The sequence below is a fragment of the Pararge aegeria genome, chromosome 27 (genome assembly GCF_905163445.1).
Source record: "Pararge aegeria chromosome 27, ilParAegt1.1, whole genome shotgun sequence".
In the NCBI taxonomy this organism is placed as follows: Eukaryota; Metazoa; Arthropoda; class Insecta; order Lepidoptera; family Nymphalidae; genus Pararge; species Pararge aegeria.
This window is the reverse complement of record NC_053206.1, coordinates 7072734-7090103: the sequence shown is the minus strand read 5'-3', so window position 1 is coordinate 7090103 and position 17370 is coordinate 7072734. Positions and strand designations below refer to the sequence as shown.

The window sequence follows — 17370 nt, the reverse complement described above, 5'->3', positions numbered from 1 at the left end:
ACTGTTAATTTGTTATGTTTATGTGGTGTACAATAAAAGTGTATTCATTCATTCATTCATTCATTCATTCATTCATTCATTCATTCAATGTGTCAGATTTCTTTCAGTCTTAACTATGGCAGTGCTTTACTCAAAAACTATTAGGTTTTCGGTTTCACAGATAAGTCTCAGAGACAGTGCATAATGTATATCTAAAGCCTGTGACGTATTATTTCGGTTTTCATTAACCCGTTGTATATATGTCTCCTTATGATATCTTCATTCACCGTTTAAGAAAGTGATATTTTGATTGCTCAAAACGAGTTTCGAACTTGGCTACCAGGAACTGAAGCAGAAGTCTTTACCGCAGGGCTATCACCGATTCAATATTTAGGTTTTTTTTTTTTTATCAGAGATCTCTGGCGCGCCCTCCAACACGACGGCACGGACGAGGCTCCAGCCCACGCGTGGGACGGCTGGTGCGAGCGGCCGGGCTACCCACTGCTCTGCGCTAGGATATCCGCGACAGACGTTGTTCTGAAGCAAGAGCGGTAAGTTTAGGCAGTGGCGTGCACCTCACAGATGCACAAAAATAAATAAATAAATATACGACAATACACACACCGCCATCTAGCCCCAAAGTAAGCGTAGCTTGTGTTATGGGAACTAAGATAGCTGAGGAATATTTTTATGAATAATATACATAAATACTTAGAATATACATATAACCACCCAGACACTGACAAACATACATGCTCATCACACAAACGTTTTCCAGTTGTGGGAATCGAACCCACGGCCCTAGGCTCAGAAAGCAGGGTTGCTGCAAACTGCGCCAATCGACCGTCAAAGAAAAGCACTGCCTACTATTACATTTTTGTATAACTCATCTATCTACTCATTTGTTGGAAACGCCATAGGTTTTTACATTTGGGTCTAGATGGCGCTGTAGTAATTAGTAAAAAATCTTATCTTATAGTGTGTATTGTCGTAGTATATTTATTGTTATTATTATTACTCTATCATTTATTCTTTTTTTTAAATTATCAACAATGCTTACAAAAACTAAAAACACTATTAAAAATTTATAAGAAAACAAACTTTTGAATGCCCAAGCAACCGGCGGTCAGGGCTCCAGAGTGAGGAACCTCCTCACAATACGCGCCGTTTCAAGGACTACTGCCTTCTGCATCCGACCCTTGATCCAACAACCAAGCGAAAGCTTCGTAAGATTTCGGTCGTTATTATTATTGTTTGGAAGTGTTTGTATTTCTCAGCTCTTGGCTGGTTTCAACTGCATTTACGGGCCTTAACCAAGTAAATGCAGGATGTGGTGTGTTTTTATACTGTATTTTTATGTTAAACCTATGCTTTTGTCAACCTGCAAAAACTTTCTTACTATTCTACATGTATTTAAAATTGCAGCTTTCTGCAAACAGATGTAGAGAGATTCTTCTAGACCTAATATTTTTGAGCTGTGTAGAAGGTTATTGGGAATAACCCCTGTAGTAGAGATAACGATAGGTACCACATACACTTTGGCTTGTTTCCAGATTCTCGTAATTTCTTCTTTAAGTTCAGTTATTATTATTTTGAAAGAAAGAAAGAAAAATCGTATTTATTGTCACACATTTGTGTAAAATTTTACATTTGTGAAATGAAATAATTGTTAAAGTATAAAAATTAAAAAAAAAAAGTGTGACAAAGGAGCTGGCTCAGTATAGCTGCAAACTAAAACGCGCAGCACTGGTTTTCAGCCAGCCCCATTATTTTCGTCGTCACTGAATCCTCGCGACTAAACAATAACAAAAGAATCATGAAAAAGATCAATAACATAGAATATAATATATAAAAATTATTATTACGGTGCCTCGCGGTTCGACGGTAGTAATGAAATAGTTCAAACAAACTAAAAAAACACGCTTGGTATAAAAAACTAAACTAATTTCTTTCTTTTAGTTTATTCATAATAGCGATTTTTTTTAGTTTTTCTTGATCTATTATTTTTATTAGAGCAAAATTAATCGGTAACCCATCCACCATTAAAGAGAAAAATATATTTTTTTTTATTCAGTGTGCCCGTCTCTCGAAATGCAAGTTCTAATTATTATTTAAAACAGGCCATTAAAAAGTAATAGCTAACGCCCTCTACCATCTAGTAGCTTAATGTTTTCTGTGGAATTTGTTAGGTACGCCAACGCCATAGGTTTTTTACATTTGGGTCTAGATGGCGCTGTAGTAATTAGTAAAAAAATCTTATTTTTTATAGTGAAAATTGGAATAATCTTTTCAGATTAGTGTATTGTCATCGGTCTTCGATATGTCTACAAAGTATGGAGGGTAGAGGTAAGGAGAGTCATCTGTGTATATGAAAAAGTGTCGTCAAAATGTATTAAATTAGGATGGCGCCACATTTGCATCAGGGTAACTCTTAAAAGAAGCGCCAAATATAAATATCGTTAGAGTAGGATTGAAAAACAAACAAGGAAGTAAGGTTATATTTACCACAATATTTTGTACAACGTAAGTTGTTGAAATTCTCTATAATTAACTACTTTAGTCGATAATGACATAAAAATTTTTAACTCGGCATACTTCAATTCATCTACGATTGCTACATTCATACCATACCCTGTGCATCCACCAGCGCCATTGTGGAGGATTTTTGAACTGTTATTTAGCGCATTCACTGGACACTTTTTCAACTTTTCTCCCATATAAGATGACTCTCCTTACCTCTACCCTCCATACTACAAAGTTTGAAAGAAATCTGACCGTTTAAAGTGGGTCAAAATCGCGCCCAAAGAAGTCGGTTACAAACGAACATACAAGTGAAGATAATATAAAGCGTGTAAAAAGGCGAGGGGTGAACTAGACTTTCCAGTTTTTAAGGATAATGAAGTGATTGATTTAGCTTAGGTTATTTTGCCAAGCTACACCGGCATTCTGGTTGGAAGGAACATTCTGTTGCAGATTCGTGATGTCTGCGGATCCCCCCGACCCCGAACCCCCAATGATGAACCACCTTCTCACCGTGGAACTGCGCTCAGAGTTGGATGAACTGTTTTATGAACCGGGTATTATGTCAATATCTATCCCTTTACTTACTTTATTACTTACCTACTAATATTGTTTTTACTGTTTATATTGTCTAATACTGTTCTAAATTAGTTTTTCTAGCTGTTTGCAGCAGCCTTATGTACCCAACGGATTTGCATGCTATGTTCGCATCGAGAAGGCACAATTGTATACACATGCCAAAGGTCCTATAGTTTATATTAGAGTAAGCAGTTGATTGTCAGTTTTGCGAACTAAATAAAAAAAAAAAAATATATTTTATAAATGTCAATGTAAGTTTGTTTGTTACGCTTTCACGCAAAAACTACTTAACCGATCCTCATGAAACTTTGTACACATACTCTTGGAAGTGTTAGAAGTTATATTGGATACTTTTTGTTCCGATATATCTATCTCCAACCACATTCAACAGATTTGCACAAAGTTTTGGCGAAATTAAACACATGTTATAACCTCTTTAGTACAAAAATAATTATTTAAATCGGTTATAATTTGTCGGAGTTAGGGTGAAAAATAGTCAAACACTCATCCCCTCTCCCAAAGGAACCGAGCTTAATATCGGGACAAAAAGTATCCTATATTACTTCTAACACTTTCAAGAATATGTGTACAAAGTTTCATGAGGATCGGTTCAGTAGTTTTTGCGTGAAAGCGTAACAAACAAACTTACATTCACATTTATAATATTAGTAGGGATACTAGCTGTCCCGGCGAACTTCGTACCGCGGATCTTTTTTTTTTTTTTTGATTAATGTTATATTTTAATACTTAGTATCCTATTCCGCGGTCTAAGAGGAATCCAAAAAATGAAATATCAAATCTTTATATATATATTTCTTGTGTGCGTGTGTACGTCACTGAACTCTTCCTAAACGGCTGGACCGATTTGAATGAATTTTTTGGTATGCGTTTGGGTGGCACCCTGGATGGTTTAGATTCACAAATCAGCCCGGCAGATGGCGCTGGGGTCCGCTAGTAATAATATAACATAATATCAAAAATTGGTCCAGCCGTTCTTGAGTTATAAATTGTGTAACTAACACAGCTTTCTTCTATGTATATAGAGTCTTCATTCTATGTTATATATATATACCCATAAGCCAAAAACCCGTGCTGCGCTTTTTAGTATGCAGGTTTACTGAGCTACCTCCTTTTTTTTAATACTTTAACAAAGTTATGACAAAAATGTAACATTTTACACAAATGTGTGACAATAAAGACGATTTTGTTTTTCCTGTCATATGAAAGGCTAAGGTCTGACTGACTGACTGACTGACTCCCGTGTTCCATTCCGAGGGTTAAATGGGGTATAAAAGTATGTATAGAATCCTTCATTTATCAATTAATTCCATGAAACTTTGATTTTTTACTGACTTCAAAAAGGAGGAGGTTCTCAATTCGTCGGAATCTTTTTTTTTTTACGCTTGACCGGATTTGAAAAATTTTTTTTTGGCTTGCATGGCGTATGCCCCGAGAAAAGAGGGAAAATAACAAAAAATTTAAATCGGAGCAACTTTTAAGTATTCAATATAAAAATAAGTATTAAATTTTGTCGAAATGGAACTTAAAGTAACAATTTTTAGTTCCTTGGCGTACCTATGTTTAATTTTAAAAAAAATATTTTCTCACTGTCCTTGTACATTCTAAACTTTTTAAACCAAGTCGTAAATAGTAAAATGAAGCTAGAATAAAATATTCCCTGCAGAGAACTTCACAGAAGTAATGGAAGAGGACGTCAATGCTACCACCACAACGACCGCTCCCACCACGACCACCAAGCGCCCCACGGTCAAAAGCACAAAACCACCACCCGCGCCCAAATGGGTAATACCAGTGACATTCTCCGTCGGGCCGCTGGAGAATGGAGAAGAAGTCTTGAACATGACGAAAGCGTTGTTAAACTCATCAGACGACACACAGAAAGTTACCTGGCACGTAATCTTTTAAATTACATTATTTTAGTCATAATATTTCATTTGACGACCGACTGGCGTAGCGATTCAAAGGCCGTGGGTTCGAGTCCCACAACTTTAAAATTTTGGTGTGACAAACATGAATGTTTTTCAGTGTCTGGCTGTTTATCTGTATATTATAAGTATTTATGTGTATTATTCATGAAAATATTCATCAGTCATCTTAGTGCCCATAACACAAGCTACGCTTACTTTGGGGCTAGATGGCGATTTGTTAAGATAGTATATTTGATAAGAATATTTATTTATTTATAGCTCTTATTTGCGTACAATTCTTTAGCGGGAGCGGGACAGAACGTTTGTCAAAAAAAGTAAAAAAAGTCAAAAATTTGCAGTTCAACATTTGCGACTCTTAAAGTCAGTGAAATTAAATCCATTTTACTTTGACGATAAAGAGTTTGATACTCGAAAACGACGTCTCGATTGCGAGCGCGCAAATCTTGTATTAAGGCGACAGAACGTTTGTTAAACAAAAATCTGAAGTTCAAGATTTGCGACTTTAAGTCAAGTCTCATTAGGTCCACTTTACTTTGACGATACAGAGTTTGATACTCGAAAACGACGTCTCGATTGCGAGCGCGCAAATCTTGTATTAAGGCGACAGAACGTTTGTTAAACAAAAATCTGAAGTTCAGGATTTGCGACTTTAAGGCAAGTCTCATTAGGTACATACATATGATGAATTCCTCAATGACAAGGTAGATTGGAAGCAGCCAGCCTCGCTCTCATCTCCCGCAAGATAGAAAAATGATTGTAAATGTTGATGTTGAAAAAGAGCAACTACTGAGTTTCTCGGCTTCTTCTCGGTAGAATCTGCTTTCCGAACCGGTGGTAGAGTCACTGCAAACATACATACTTGACGTTTCAAAAGTACTTATAAAGTAGGCCTACTTGAAATAAATGAATTTGAATTTGAATTTGGTACATTTTACTTCGACGATACAGAGTTCCATACTCGAAAACGACTCGGCGATTTCGAGCAAGCAAATATTGTACGAAGGCTACATACGCATGACCGACAGCTTTACGTGCTCTTGGGGGCAAAATTCAAAAATTCAAAATTCATTTATTTCAAGTAGGCCTGATATAAACACTTTTGAATCGTCTAGTCTGTCTGTTCGTAGTGACTCTACCATCGGTTCGGAAAGCAGATTCTACCGAGAAAAAGCATATATTACGTTTTATTATATTTGTGTAATCTAGTTCAAGTATTAGTATGTTTTTTTTTTCAAACTATGCACAACCTGCATTCTGTTTTCCTTGTCCTAAGGTTGCCTGGCAGAGATCGCTACTAAGCGATAAGGCCGCCTTTTGTATCCTGCTTCTGTCTGTGATTTTTTTTTATTCTCCTGTATTATTTTGTGTGCAAATAAAGAGTATAAATAAAAAAAAAATAATTGGCTGTCTGTAAAGTCGGCTTACTGACGATAGTTGAACGTGACAACGTCGTAAGAAAATACTGATGGAATGGTTGCATTTCTCAAAAGAAAATTTTAATTTTATTTGTTTGATAGATATTATCGTTGCTATAAACAATTGACACCACATTAACTTTTCACTGCACTTCATCCTTGCCGAAAACATGTAAATGTATTATTGTATAGAAGCTGTCCACGCGGACGCATCGCTCACTCAAGTAGGAGAGAGACAGACGTCGAACGCGGAGGCCAGGCAGGTGTGCCTCTTTGTCGCTCGTTCCGCGCTCTCGCTTGCACTTCAAGCCTTGAATGGAACGCCTCAGAGCGAGGTAACGCCGCATACGTCATTGTTTTTCGTGCGTGCAGCCGGCTCCATCGAATTATAAGACGTTGTCACGTCAAAAATGACGCATTTACCATTTTTTTCTTTAATTTTAAACCCTTTGTTGTATTTAGGTACGACATAGTGCACCCAAATGACACCAAAACCTCGAGATGGTCAGAAAACGTCACGTACCTTGTATGGATGAATGATACTGAAAGTAAGTATTTTTCTAATTATTATCATCTAAATACTATTATATATCTATATAGATAACGCTTACGCTTTCACGCAAAAACTACTTAACCGATCCTTATGAAACTTTGTACACATATTCTTGGAAGTGTTAGAAATAATATAGGATACTTTTATCCTGACATTAAGCTCGGTTCCTTTGGGAGGGGAGATGAAAGTGTTTGACGATTTTACACAAACTCCGACAAATTATAACCGATTTAAATAATTATTATTGTACTATGGAGGTTATAATATGTGTTTAATTCAGCCCAAACTTTGTGTAGATCTGAATGTGGTTGGAGATATAGGACAGAACCCCTCATTTAAGGCTTACCGATACTAAATACTTTAATTTTTTATAGAACTACAACTAAATTGAATGCCACGTCAAAAAACAAAATCGAACGCAGACGAAGTCGTAGCACCAAGTTATTTTGGCTGGCGCAGTGGGCAGCGACCCTGCTTTCTGAGTCCAAGGCCGTGGGTTCGATTCCCACAACTGGAAAATGTTTGTGTGATGAGCATAAGTGTTTTTCAGTGTCTGGGTGTTTATATGTATTTTCTAAGTATTTATTTATATATAATTCCTAAAAATATTCATCAGTCATCTTAGTACCCATAACACAAGCTACGCTTACTTTGGGGCTAGGTGGCGATGTGTGTATTGTCTTAGTATATTTATTTATTTATTTTATTTATTTATAAACATTAGTTAGCTCTAAGGTTTCACAGTGTACACTTTCAATTGTCAAGGTCTGCGGGCTCATTCCGGTGATTGGTAAATTTAATCAGGTTGCCTTTAAAAGATCACTTTTAGTGATAAGGCCGCCTTTGCACCCTAGCACTAAGTGCTATTACTGTTTTCCTTGTATTTTTCCTATTGTGTTGTGTTGCAATAAAGTTTTTCTATTCTATTCTATTCTATTAATTATACTATTCATGAAGATGATCACATTAACAATTCTCATTAAATTTGATTACCAGTGGTCATCCCGGAGCTGGGCAAACACAAGTGGGTGCGATACAACGTTGGGGCGCGGGGCCTGTACCGGGTCGCGCCACAGGACCGTAAATTAGGCGAGGTCAGTACACCAGTCCTATCCGACATCCCAACCATAGTTGCGGCTTCTTTTTACACATCCAACCTTAGCGCTCTCAACCAGAGGAGGCCTAAATAAATAAATACTACGACAATACACACATCGCCATCTAGACCCAAAGTAAGCGTAGCTTGTGTTATGGGTACCAAGATGCCTGATGAATAGTTTTATGAATGTCTAACGCACCCAGCCCGCTTCGCCGGGCTAGATTTTGCTTTATTTTATTTAAAAAATAAACTTACTTTTTAATTTAAGTCTCATAATATATTAAATCATTTATTTCTCTCCGTATTCATTCTCTTCTATTCTCTTCTCGAGCGGGTGAAGATCATTATCTACACCCATATTCTATTGTTGGGTGTACCCAACAATAGAATATCATCATAGTAAATAAAAGCTGTATTGAGTGCTCCGATCGTTACCAAACTTTACAGGATTACTCGCCAGGTCAATCCGGAGATTCCCTGAAAGTTTCATTGAAATCGGTCCAGCCGTTTCGGAGCCTATACGGGACATACCCACATACATAATAGATAGATAGATATACATAAAAACTTTGAATATACATATAAACACCCAGACACTGAAAGACATTCACGCTCATCACACAAACATTTTCCAGTTGTGGGAATCGAACCCCCGGCCTTGGACTCAGAAGGCAGGGTCGCTGCAAACTGCGCCAATCGGCCGTCAAAGGCCTAAACATATCCTTTACGACCCTGAAGATCAGATTACTACTGACAATGCTTCATATCTACACACAATCACCTCTGCACAGCGTCTTCGCCGGCGAAGACGAGGTCCCCGACTTCTGACGTCATCCGGACGTAGGCTCCCACCACTGCCTCGGAGTCGTGCGGACTAATCACCGTCCGTAACCCTTTCACTCCAATCGTGCTCCCACCCCGGCCTCGGAGGCGTGCTAACTTATCACCGTCCAAAACCCTTTCACTCCAATCGTACCCTGAGCCTAGGTTCGGCTTCACATGAGGCGCCCTTAGGCTGACGATCCCTTCGCTCCTTCGAGCCCTAGGACTCAAACTCTTCCCAGCAGAGCCCCATTCCGAGGCACGCCAAAAAACTCGCGTTACGCTGGTAAAATCATTGGGGTTAAGTCAAAAATGTGAGTGTACTTATGTACACACATTGGTAATACTTTTCTTTTTTATTTAAAATAAAAACACATACACTTATTTCGGCATCGGCGGTAGAAGAGCCGTAGCTTAGTGGTCAAAACGCTCAGGCCGCGATTGCGGGAGAGTCGCAGATTCACATCCTGACGGTTGCGTAATATTAAAAAAACAATTTAAAGTTAATATTTCCCCCAATTGTAGGTAAAAACACTTATAAATTTATTTGAAATTGAATCCTCATTCAGCCACACAGCAGCCGCGCACGTCTCACTCCACAACCGCGGAACGCTGCTAGCTCACAAACTTTTTCCAATTTTCAATTTTTATCGTAGACGTTCAGAACATCAGGGGTAAAATAATTACTGTCAACTGCTAAATGGTATGAAGTGACGTTTCGAGAAACAACTCTAAAGTGCAGCGGTTTTTGATGCTTCAATATCAGTCGTGTACACGGCTTCTGCACGTTCTTAGTTCTGTGACCTACAACTCTAAAGTGGAGCGGTTTTTGATGCTTCAATATCAGTCGTGTACACGGCTTCTGCACGTTCTTAGTTCTGTGACCTACAACTCTAAAGTGGAGCGGTTTTTGATGCTTCAATATCAGTCGTGTACACGGCTTCTGCACGTTCTTAGTTCTGTGACCTACAACTCTAAAGTGGAGCGGTTTTTGATGCTTCAATATCAGTCGTGTACACGGCTTCTGTACGTTCTTAGTTATGTGACCTATTTTAATTACAACTCTAAAGTGGAGCGGTTTTTGATGCTTCAATATCAGTCGTGTACACGGCTTCTGCACGTTCTTAGTTCTGTGACCTACAACTCTAAAGTGGAGCGGTTTTTGATGCTTCAATATCAGTCGTGTACACGGCTTCTGTACGTTCTTAGTTATGTGACCTATTTTAATTACAACTCTAAAGTGGAGCGGTTTTTGATGCTTCAATATCAGTCGTGTACACGGCTTCTGTACGTTCTTAGTTCTGTGACCTATTTTAACTACAACTCTAAAGTGGAGCGGTTTTTGATGCTTCAATATCAGTCGTGTACACGGCTTCTGTACGTTCTTAGTTCTGTGACCTATTTTAATTACAACTCTAAAGTGGAGCGGTTTTTGATGCTTCAATATCAGTCGTGTACACGGCTTCTGTTCGTTCTTAGTTCTGTGACCTATTTTAATTACAACTCTAAAGTGGAGCGGTTTTTGATGCTTCAATATCAGTCGTGTACACGGCTTCTGTTCGTTCTTAGTTCTGTGACCTATTTTAATTTAAAAAAAAAAAAAAATTCAAAGTCCGCAGAGGAAGCCGCGCAGAGAGCGGCGGCGCTGTACGAGAGCGGCGCGCCAGCGGAGAGAGCTTTGCTCTTGGACGACGCTTTCGTGTTGAGTCGCGCCGGTCGACTTCCCGCCAGCAGAGCCATCGCAGCCGCGGGTGAGACTTGGATTCATGCTAAAATTAATGTCTTCTGAAAATGATTTTTTAAAATTTATTTAACACACAAAACATAAACACTTATGTTTCTATATATATAAAAGAGAAAGTGTGTGGGTATGTTCCGTATAGGCTCCGAAACGGCTGGACCGATTTTAATGAAACTTTCAGAGAATCTCCGGATTGACCTGGCGAGTAATCCTGTTAAGTTTGGTACCGATCGGAGCTCCTATTTTTGAAATGTCAAACTGTCAAATACAGCTTTTATTTACTATGATGATATTCTATTGTTGGGTGTACATGGGTGTAGATAATGATCTTCACACGCTCGAGAAGAGAATAGATGATTTAATATGTTATGAGACTTCAATTAAAAATTTAATTATGTAAGTTTATTGTTTAAATAAAATAAAGCAAAATCTAGCCCGGCGAAGCGGGCTGGGTACGCTAGTATATTATAAATTTGAAATGCATATAAAAAATTTCGGAACCGACAGGATTTGAACCTGCGACTCTCTGGCAATCGCGACGCTACAGCCGCTATAAGACTGATGTGAAAGGCATATACTAATTTCGGCATCGATGGTAGGAGAGCCGAAGCATAATTGGAAAAAGCGCTCAGGCCGCGATAGCCAGAGAGTCGCAGGTTTAAATCCTGTCGGTTCCGAAATTTTTTGTATGCATTTCAAATTTAAAAAAATTGATAATTCCTCTGAGTGTAGGTAGGAAAACTAATAAAAATTATGTTTTTGTTTTATGTAAATTAAGTTGTAGCTCTAAACAAAAATCAAGTATTCAGTATCGCCTTGAATGAGGGGTTTGTCCTCTATCTCCAACCACAGTTTGGGCAAAATTAAACACTTATTATAACTTCTATAGTTTGAACAAACCGTCCATAAAAAAGAAGAAAAAAAATATTATAATTTGTCGGAGTTATGGTGTAAAATCGTCAAACACTCGTCCCCTCTTCCAAATGAACCGAGCTGGATAAAAAGTATCCTATATTACTTCTAAAACTTCCAAGAATATGTGTACAAAGTTTCATGAGGATCGGTTAAGTAGTTTTTGCGTGAAAGCGTAACAAACAAACTTACATTGACATTTATAATATTAGTAGGGATAGGGATAGTATGGAGGGTAGAGGTAAGGAGAGTCATCTTATATGGGAGAAAAGTTGAAAAAGTGTCCAGTGTATGCGCTAAATAACAGTTCAAAAATCCTCCACAATGGCGCTGGTGGATGCACAGGGTATGGTATGAATGTAGCAATCGTAGATGAATTGAAGTATGCCGAGTTAAAAAATGTAATGTCATTATCGACTAAAGTAGTTAATTATTGAGAATTTCAACAACTTACGTTGTACAAAATATTGTGGTAAATATAACCTTACTTCCTTGTTTATTTTTCAAGCCTACTCTAACAATATTTATATTTGGCGCTTCTTTTAAGAGTTACCCTGATGCAAATGTGGCGCCATCCTAATTTAATAAATTTTGACGACACTTTTTCATATACACAGATGACTCTCCTTACCTCTACCCTCCATAAGGGATAGGGATATACATATTTAAGGAATAGACTATATACTATAATATGACATAGATAAGAAATGGTTTTCCAAACGCTTCTTGAATAAATTTAGGGAATGAGCCTGACGTATGTCAGCAGGCAGGAAAGTGAAAGTGAAAGTGTAAATTCACTTTATTGTACACCTAACAGAAATTAAATTATAAACAAAAACACAATAAAACACATGCTCAATGGGCGGCCTTATCGCTAAAAAGCGATCTCTGCCAGGTAACCCAATCAAGGAAAGGAGAAAAAAAAAAAAAAAAAAACACGATTTAGGTTAGGTTGTACACAAGTTTTTAACAAATTAAAAATAAATATATAGAATTCCAGAGTGTGACACAATTAACCGTAAAAGAGTTACTATAGTATAGTTGTATAAATGATTACTGTCGATATTATAATTTATATATTTTTGCGTTCAAATTGCAGTTGTAATTTCTTTTTTAATGTTTTCCTTTTATATGTTTTTATTTCATATAATATGATTGTAATTTGCACACCAAATTAATGGTAATACACTGTTTCAACAACAAAAGCTAAATTTGTAACATCTGATTATCTATGTGTATTTATGTAATAAATGTAATTATTATTGTAACATTACAATAAAACGCAATATTGACCCGCTAACACTAGATGGCGTTAGTTGTAGTTGCGTGAAATGTAAATCGCGCTAAAGAGATTTTTTCCAACTAGTACAAGACGGTGCCGCGGCCAACTTTTGTCATTACCCCATGGTCATCGTCCAGGACGTTGTGTCTGCGTCTGCGGTCGACATGATCGAGGCCAACATTTTCTTTGCAAAGGCAAAGGTCTTCCTCAACCAGCCTATAAGGAACACTCTAGCCTCCTTATAATAGGGGACTATCCAAAAGGCAATCCGATAATGGGTAGCACATAGAGCTACATTCCCCGCGACCTACCGACGACGGTCTAACTGGCCCAATTCGCCGACGATACCCCGCTCTCTTTGCGACCAATCCCAAAAAGAGCAACATAGCAAGTCGACTCCAACAGGCGCTGCACCTGCTGGGCAAGTGGTTCCGCCTCTGGAGGATCGAGGTTAACCCCGAGAAGAGCGCAGCGGTGCTCTTCACGGTAAACCCCGCAGAGGTGACCCTCTACTTGCGTCCCATACCCTGGCAAGACAAGGCCAAATACCTGGGAGTAACGTTCGATCATAGAATGAGCTTCACCGCACACATTCGCAAGGCCCGCAACAAGGCTGCGTATGTGATGGGTCGTCTCTATCCGATGATTTGCCGCAAAGCAAATTATCCCTCCGTCACAAGGTAACCTTGTATAAAACGTGCATACGTCCCATTATGACATACCCCAGCGTCGTATTCGCCCATCGCCCTCACAGCTCCTACAAGAGCTTTCAAGTCCTGCAGAACAAGTTTATGCGTATGACCACGGACAGTCCGTGGTTCATGCGCAACATAGACCTCCACCGAGACCTCGATCTTCCCACCATAGCCCAGTACATGAAATCATTATCAAAGACCTACTTTGAAAATGCAGTCCGACACTCCAACCCCCTAGTGGTCGAGGCGTCCACCTATACCCCGTCCCCGACGTCGAGCCAAAGCGGCGACGTCCGAAGCATGTCCTTGACGACCCTGACGATAAAATATCTACCGACAACGTGTCCCATCAACACACACACACGCAACAAACACAGCGTCTTCGCCGGCGAAGACGAGGGCCCCGATTTCTGACGTCATCCGGACGTGGATCCTTACCACGGTCACGGGGGCGTTCGGACTAAACAATGATTAGTCCAAAAGTCCACCAACAGTCAGATTTACGTCGAACCGAGCCGAGGTCCGAGTCCTCGCAGGAGGCACCCTCGGGTCGACGTCTCTGTACTCTCCCACCCGATGTCGTCGAGCCCTGGGGCTCTTCTCATGGCGAGCTTTCGCGCTCGCCCCACTCCCCCGGTGACGCCGTAGCAACCCCTCAGGTGGTTATCGGCAAGTGTCCATCCGAAAATCGAAAACCTTTGTCATTCACTAGCGGTACCTGTTTGCGTTGCTTCAGCAAACGCTTTATCTCGGAGACACTTGCCGGACGCTGTAGTAGAGATGGGCTTAAACGTCAAAAATTAAGATAATACTGCTAAATGCTAATGCCAATAATAATTAACAGTAACAATAATCAGTTATTTTTAGCAACTGTTTAATTTATCGGACAGATTGTTACACAATTAATTCTCATTTCCTTCATACTTTTATTGTAGTAGTAATGAAGATCAGTGTTTATTAAACACTAATTAAATATAAGATTTTCAATTTCAACAGTTAGCAGTTAGTTAAATCAACTCGACTAAATAACAATCTGACTGAACAGTGAACAGAAAATTAACAGTTTGCACTTTGCAGTTGCTAAGTTGAAAACAATTCAATAGAGAGAGACGGAACGAACATCATTGTCATCGCGTCTTTTCTTTCCTTTGTTTCGTCGTCCTGCGCTGCGGCCTGCAGTAGTGGGATAAAGGGAGACAAATATATATACGTCCGTGTCACCGCGCAGAATACATGTACACTGCTCCGCTGCCATTATTTTTATCTGTGTTCGTAAGAGTTGTGACTTGTGACTAATAGATTTAACAACTATCTCAGAATTTATTTAACAGGTGTTGACACTAAAAAAAATTAGCAGCGTTAATTTAGCAGCTTATTAATTTTAGACCCATCTCTACTGCTTCCAGCTTTTGCTTCCATGCGTGGGACTTTAGCCAGGGACACTGTTCTAGACTGTCAAGTATTTATAAGTGAACTCTCAATATAACTTTGTTCTTCACACTTGTCTTATAATTCCGTCGCCCCGCACATTTTGCCCCGTCACGTAGAATTGGTTACATTATTATATTATTACTAGCTGTTGCCCGCGACTTCGTCTGCGTTTGATTTTGTTTTTAAAGTATTCAGTATCGCTAAGCTTTAAATGAGTATAGTAGTATATATATATAACATGTGACTGCCAATTAATTATAGACAAATAATTTGCAATAAAATAAAATTGCGACTATAATTAAAGATCTAAGCTATCCTATCTCTTAAGTTGGACCAGACTGCTCACGGTGTACCAATTTAATTTTAAATCGGTTAAGTAGTTTAGGAGTCCATTGCGGACAAACATCGTGACAGGAGATTTATATATATTAAGATTATTCGAGATTTACTCTCAACATGATAAGTACCTAAAAAAATCAAACTAAAATACTCAAAGGAATGCCATGAATTATTCACATATTGTAAATTATTGCCAGTGCAGAGCAAAGTTACGTTAGCTGTACTTAAGGAAGAATTTGGTAATATACAACATCTTAGACGTAAAGGGCGAGATGGTAATTTTCGGAAACTGCCTAGTTATAAAAAGTTTATTCTACCGAAAACACATAATGTGTACGGAAGAAGGAATTATAAATACATATTACCCAAAATATTTGAAGATCTCCCACCTGCTTTGCAATGTGTAAATGGAAAAAAACATATATTTTTAAGAAATTGTAAAAGACATTTTTTAGCTAATAGTTCAAAAATGCCACTGTTTGATTAAGATTGTTTAAATATTTTTACATTAAGATTAAGTAGTTGAATGAATTTTTTTTTAAGATATACACTTGCGAACCTGCCATCCCCACCATAAACGCATAGTTTCTAAGGGGATGGATAATTATGTTGGAAAAATATTTGTAACTTTTTATTTTGAACAATAAATTAAAAATTAAAAAAAAAAACTTGTCGGCCAGCGCACTTGACGGCGGAGCGGCACTGGGCGGTGTGGCGCGTGGTGGTGGGCCACCTGTCGCGCTGGCGGGAGCTGTTGCGGGTGGCGGCGGCGGCACCACGCCTGCAAGCGCTGCTGGCCACATTGCCGCCCCGACTGCCGCTGTACAGCGCCCAGGACCTTCTCGAGGCCTCCATCAGCGAGGACCAGATGTAAGTGTGCGACTTCAGCTGCACTTTCGGGCAGTGGCGTGCACTTCATACATGCACAAAAGCATTGCCTACCCTAAAATTTTTACATCACTCATAAATGCAATGACTTTTCCCTCTTTACTACTGGAAAATGTTTGCGTGACGAGCGTGAATATTTCTCAGTGTCTGGGTGTTTATATGTATATTCTAAGTATTTATGTGTATTATTCATAAAAATATTCGTCAGTCATCTTAGTACCCATAACACAAGGCTAAGCTTACTTTGGGGCTAGATGGCGGTGTGTGTATTGTTGTAGTATATTTGTTTATTGAATTTTAAAATGTAAAATGTAAATTGTTGATGTCGGAAAAGAGCAACTGCTGAGTTTCTTGCCGGCTTCTTCTTGGTAGATTCTGCCTTCCGAACATGTGGTTCCAAGTTCTTGTAAGTAGACTGATAGCTGGGAGAACCGATGCTGTGAGGCATCCCACTTCTGCATCATTTGATTCTCAATCGATTTCAATTAGAGTTAATTCTCAAAAGTTTAACTCTAATAAGGTCTTCTTATAAAGATTTTACACTTTTTTTGAAGTTATACTTCTTTTGGCGTGATCTTGATGCGCGCGCACACCGTCACAAAAAAACCGACACCATGAATTTAGCCATAGTCAACCTTTTAGTTTTTCCGAAAAAGGTTTGACAGTTGACTTTCAATAATTCAAACAATACCTTTTTTCTATTGCTAGCGTCGTTGTTTCTACAAACATAAAATAAGGCGTAAAATACAATTTTTAAATAAACTTTATTTAACTAGAAAGTGCGTAATAAACTTTCAATGTATGAAATATCTTTTTTCTATAGTTAGTGTAGTTTTTCTAAAAACGTAGAATGAGGCGAAAGGTAAAATTTTTGAAAAGATTTCTATTTTGTTACGCCAATGAAGTATAACTTCTAAAGCGTGTACATATGTACACACACGTTTTTTTTTTCATATGCCTGTTCCCAGGTGGCTCAGTGGCGCACTCCTCACCGCCGGCGTGGAGTGGGGTAACGACAACGTGACGGAGCAGGCTTTGGAGCTATTTGATGCGTGGTTCAACGAGAATAGCAGCATCCCCGAGATATACCAAGAGGTACAGCCCAAAAACAAGGGTTTTATAAGTTTCACGTGTCTGTGTGTGCGTGTGCGTATGTCTGTCTGTGG

The 17370-nt window shown here is 38.7% G+C and overlaps 1 protein-coding gene across 1 annotated transcript in view; it reads left to right on the top strand.

Annotated features, from left to right (window-relative positions):
- Nucleotides 1-17370, top strand: part of LOC120635682 — an 81663-nt gene that overhangs the window by 58810 nt on the left and 5483 nt on the right. The window contains exons 16-23 of the mRNA XM_039906780.1: nt 393-530; nt 2953-3056; nt 4763-4988; nt 6905-6990; nt 7992-8089; nt 10529-10667; nt 15997-16186; nt 17173-17299. Coding sequence (XP_039762714.1) covers nt 393-530; nt 2953-3056; nt 4763-4988; nt 6905-6990; nt 7992-8089; nt 10529-10667; nt 15997-16186; nt 17173-17299 — 1108 coding nt within the window. The remainder of the gene's footprint in view (nt 1-392; nt 531-2952; nt 3057-4762; nt 4989-6904; nt 6991-7991; nt 8090-10528; nt 10668-15996; nt 16187-17172; nt 17300-17370) is intronic.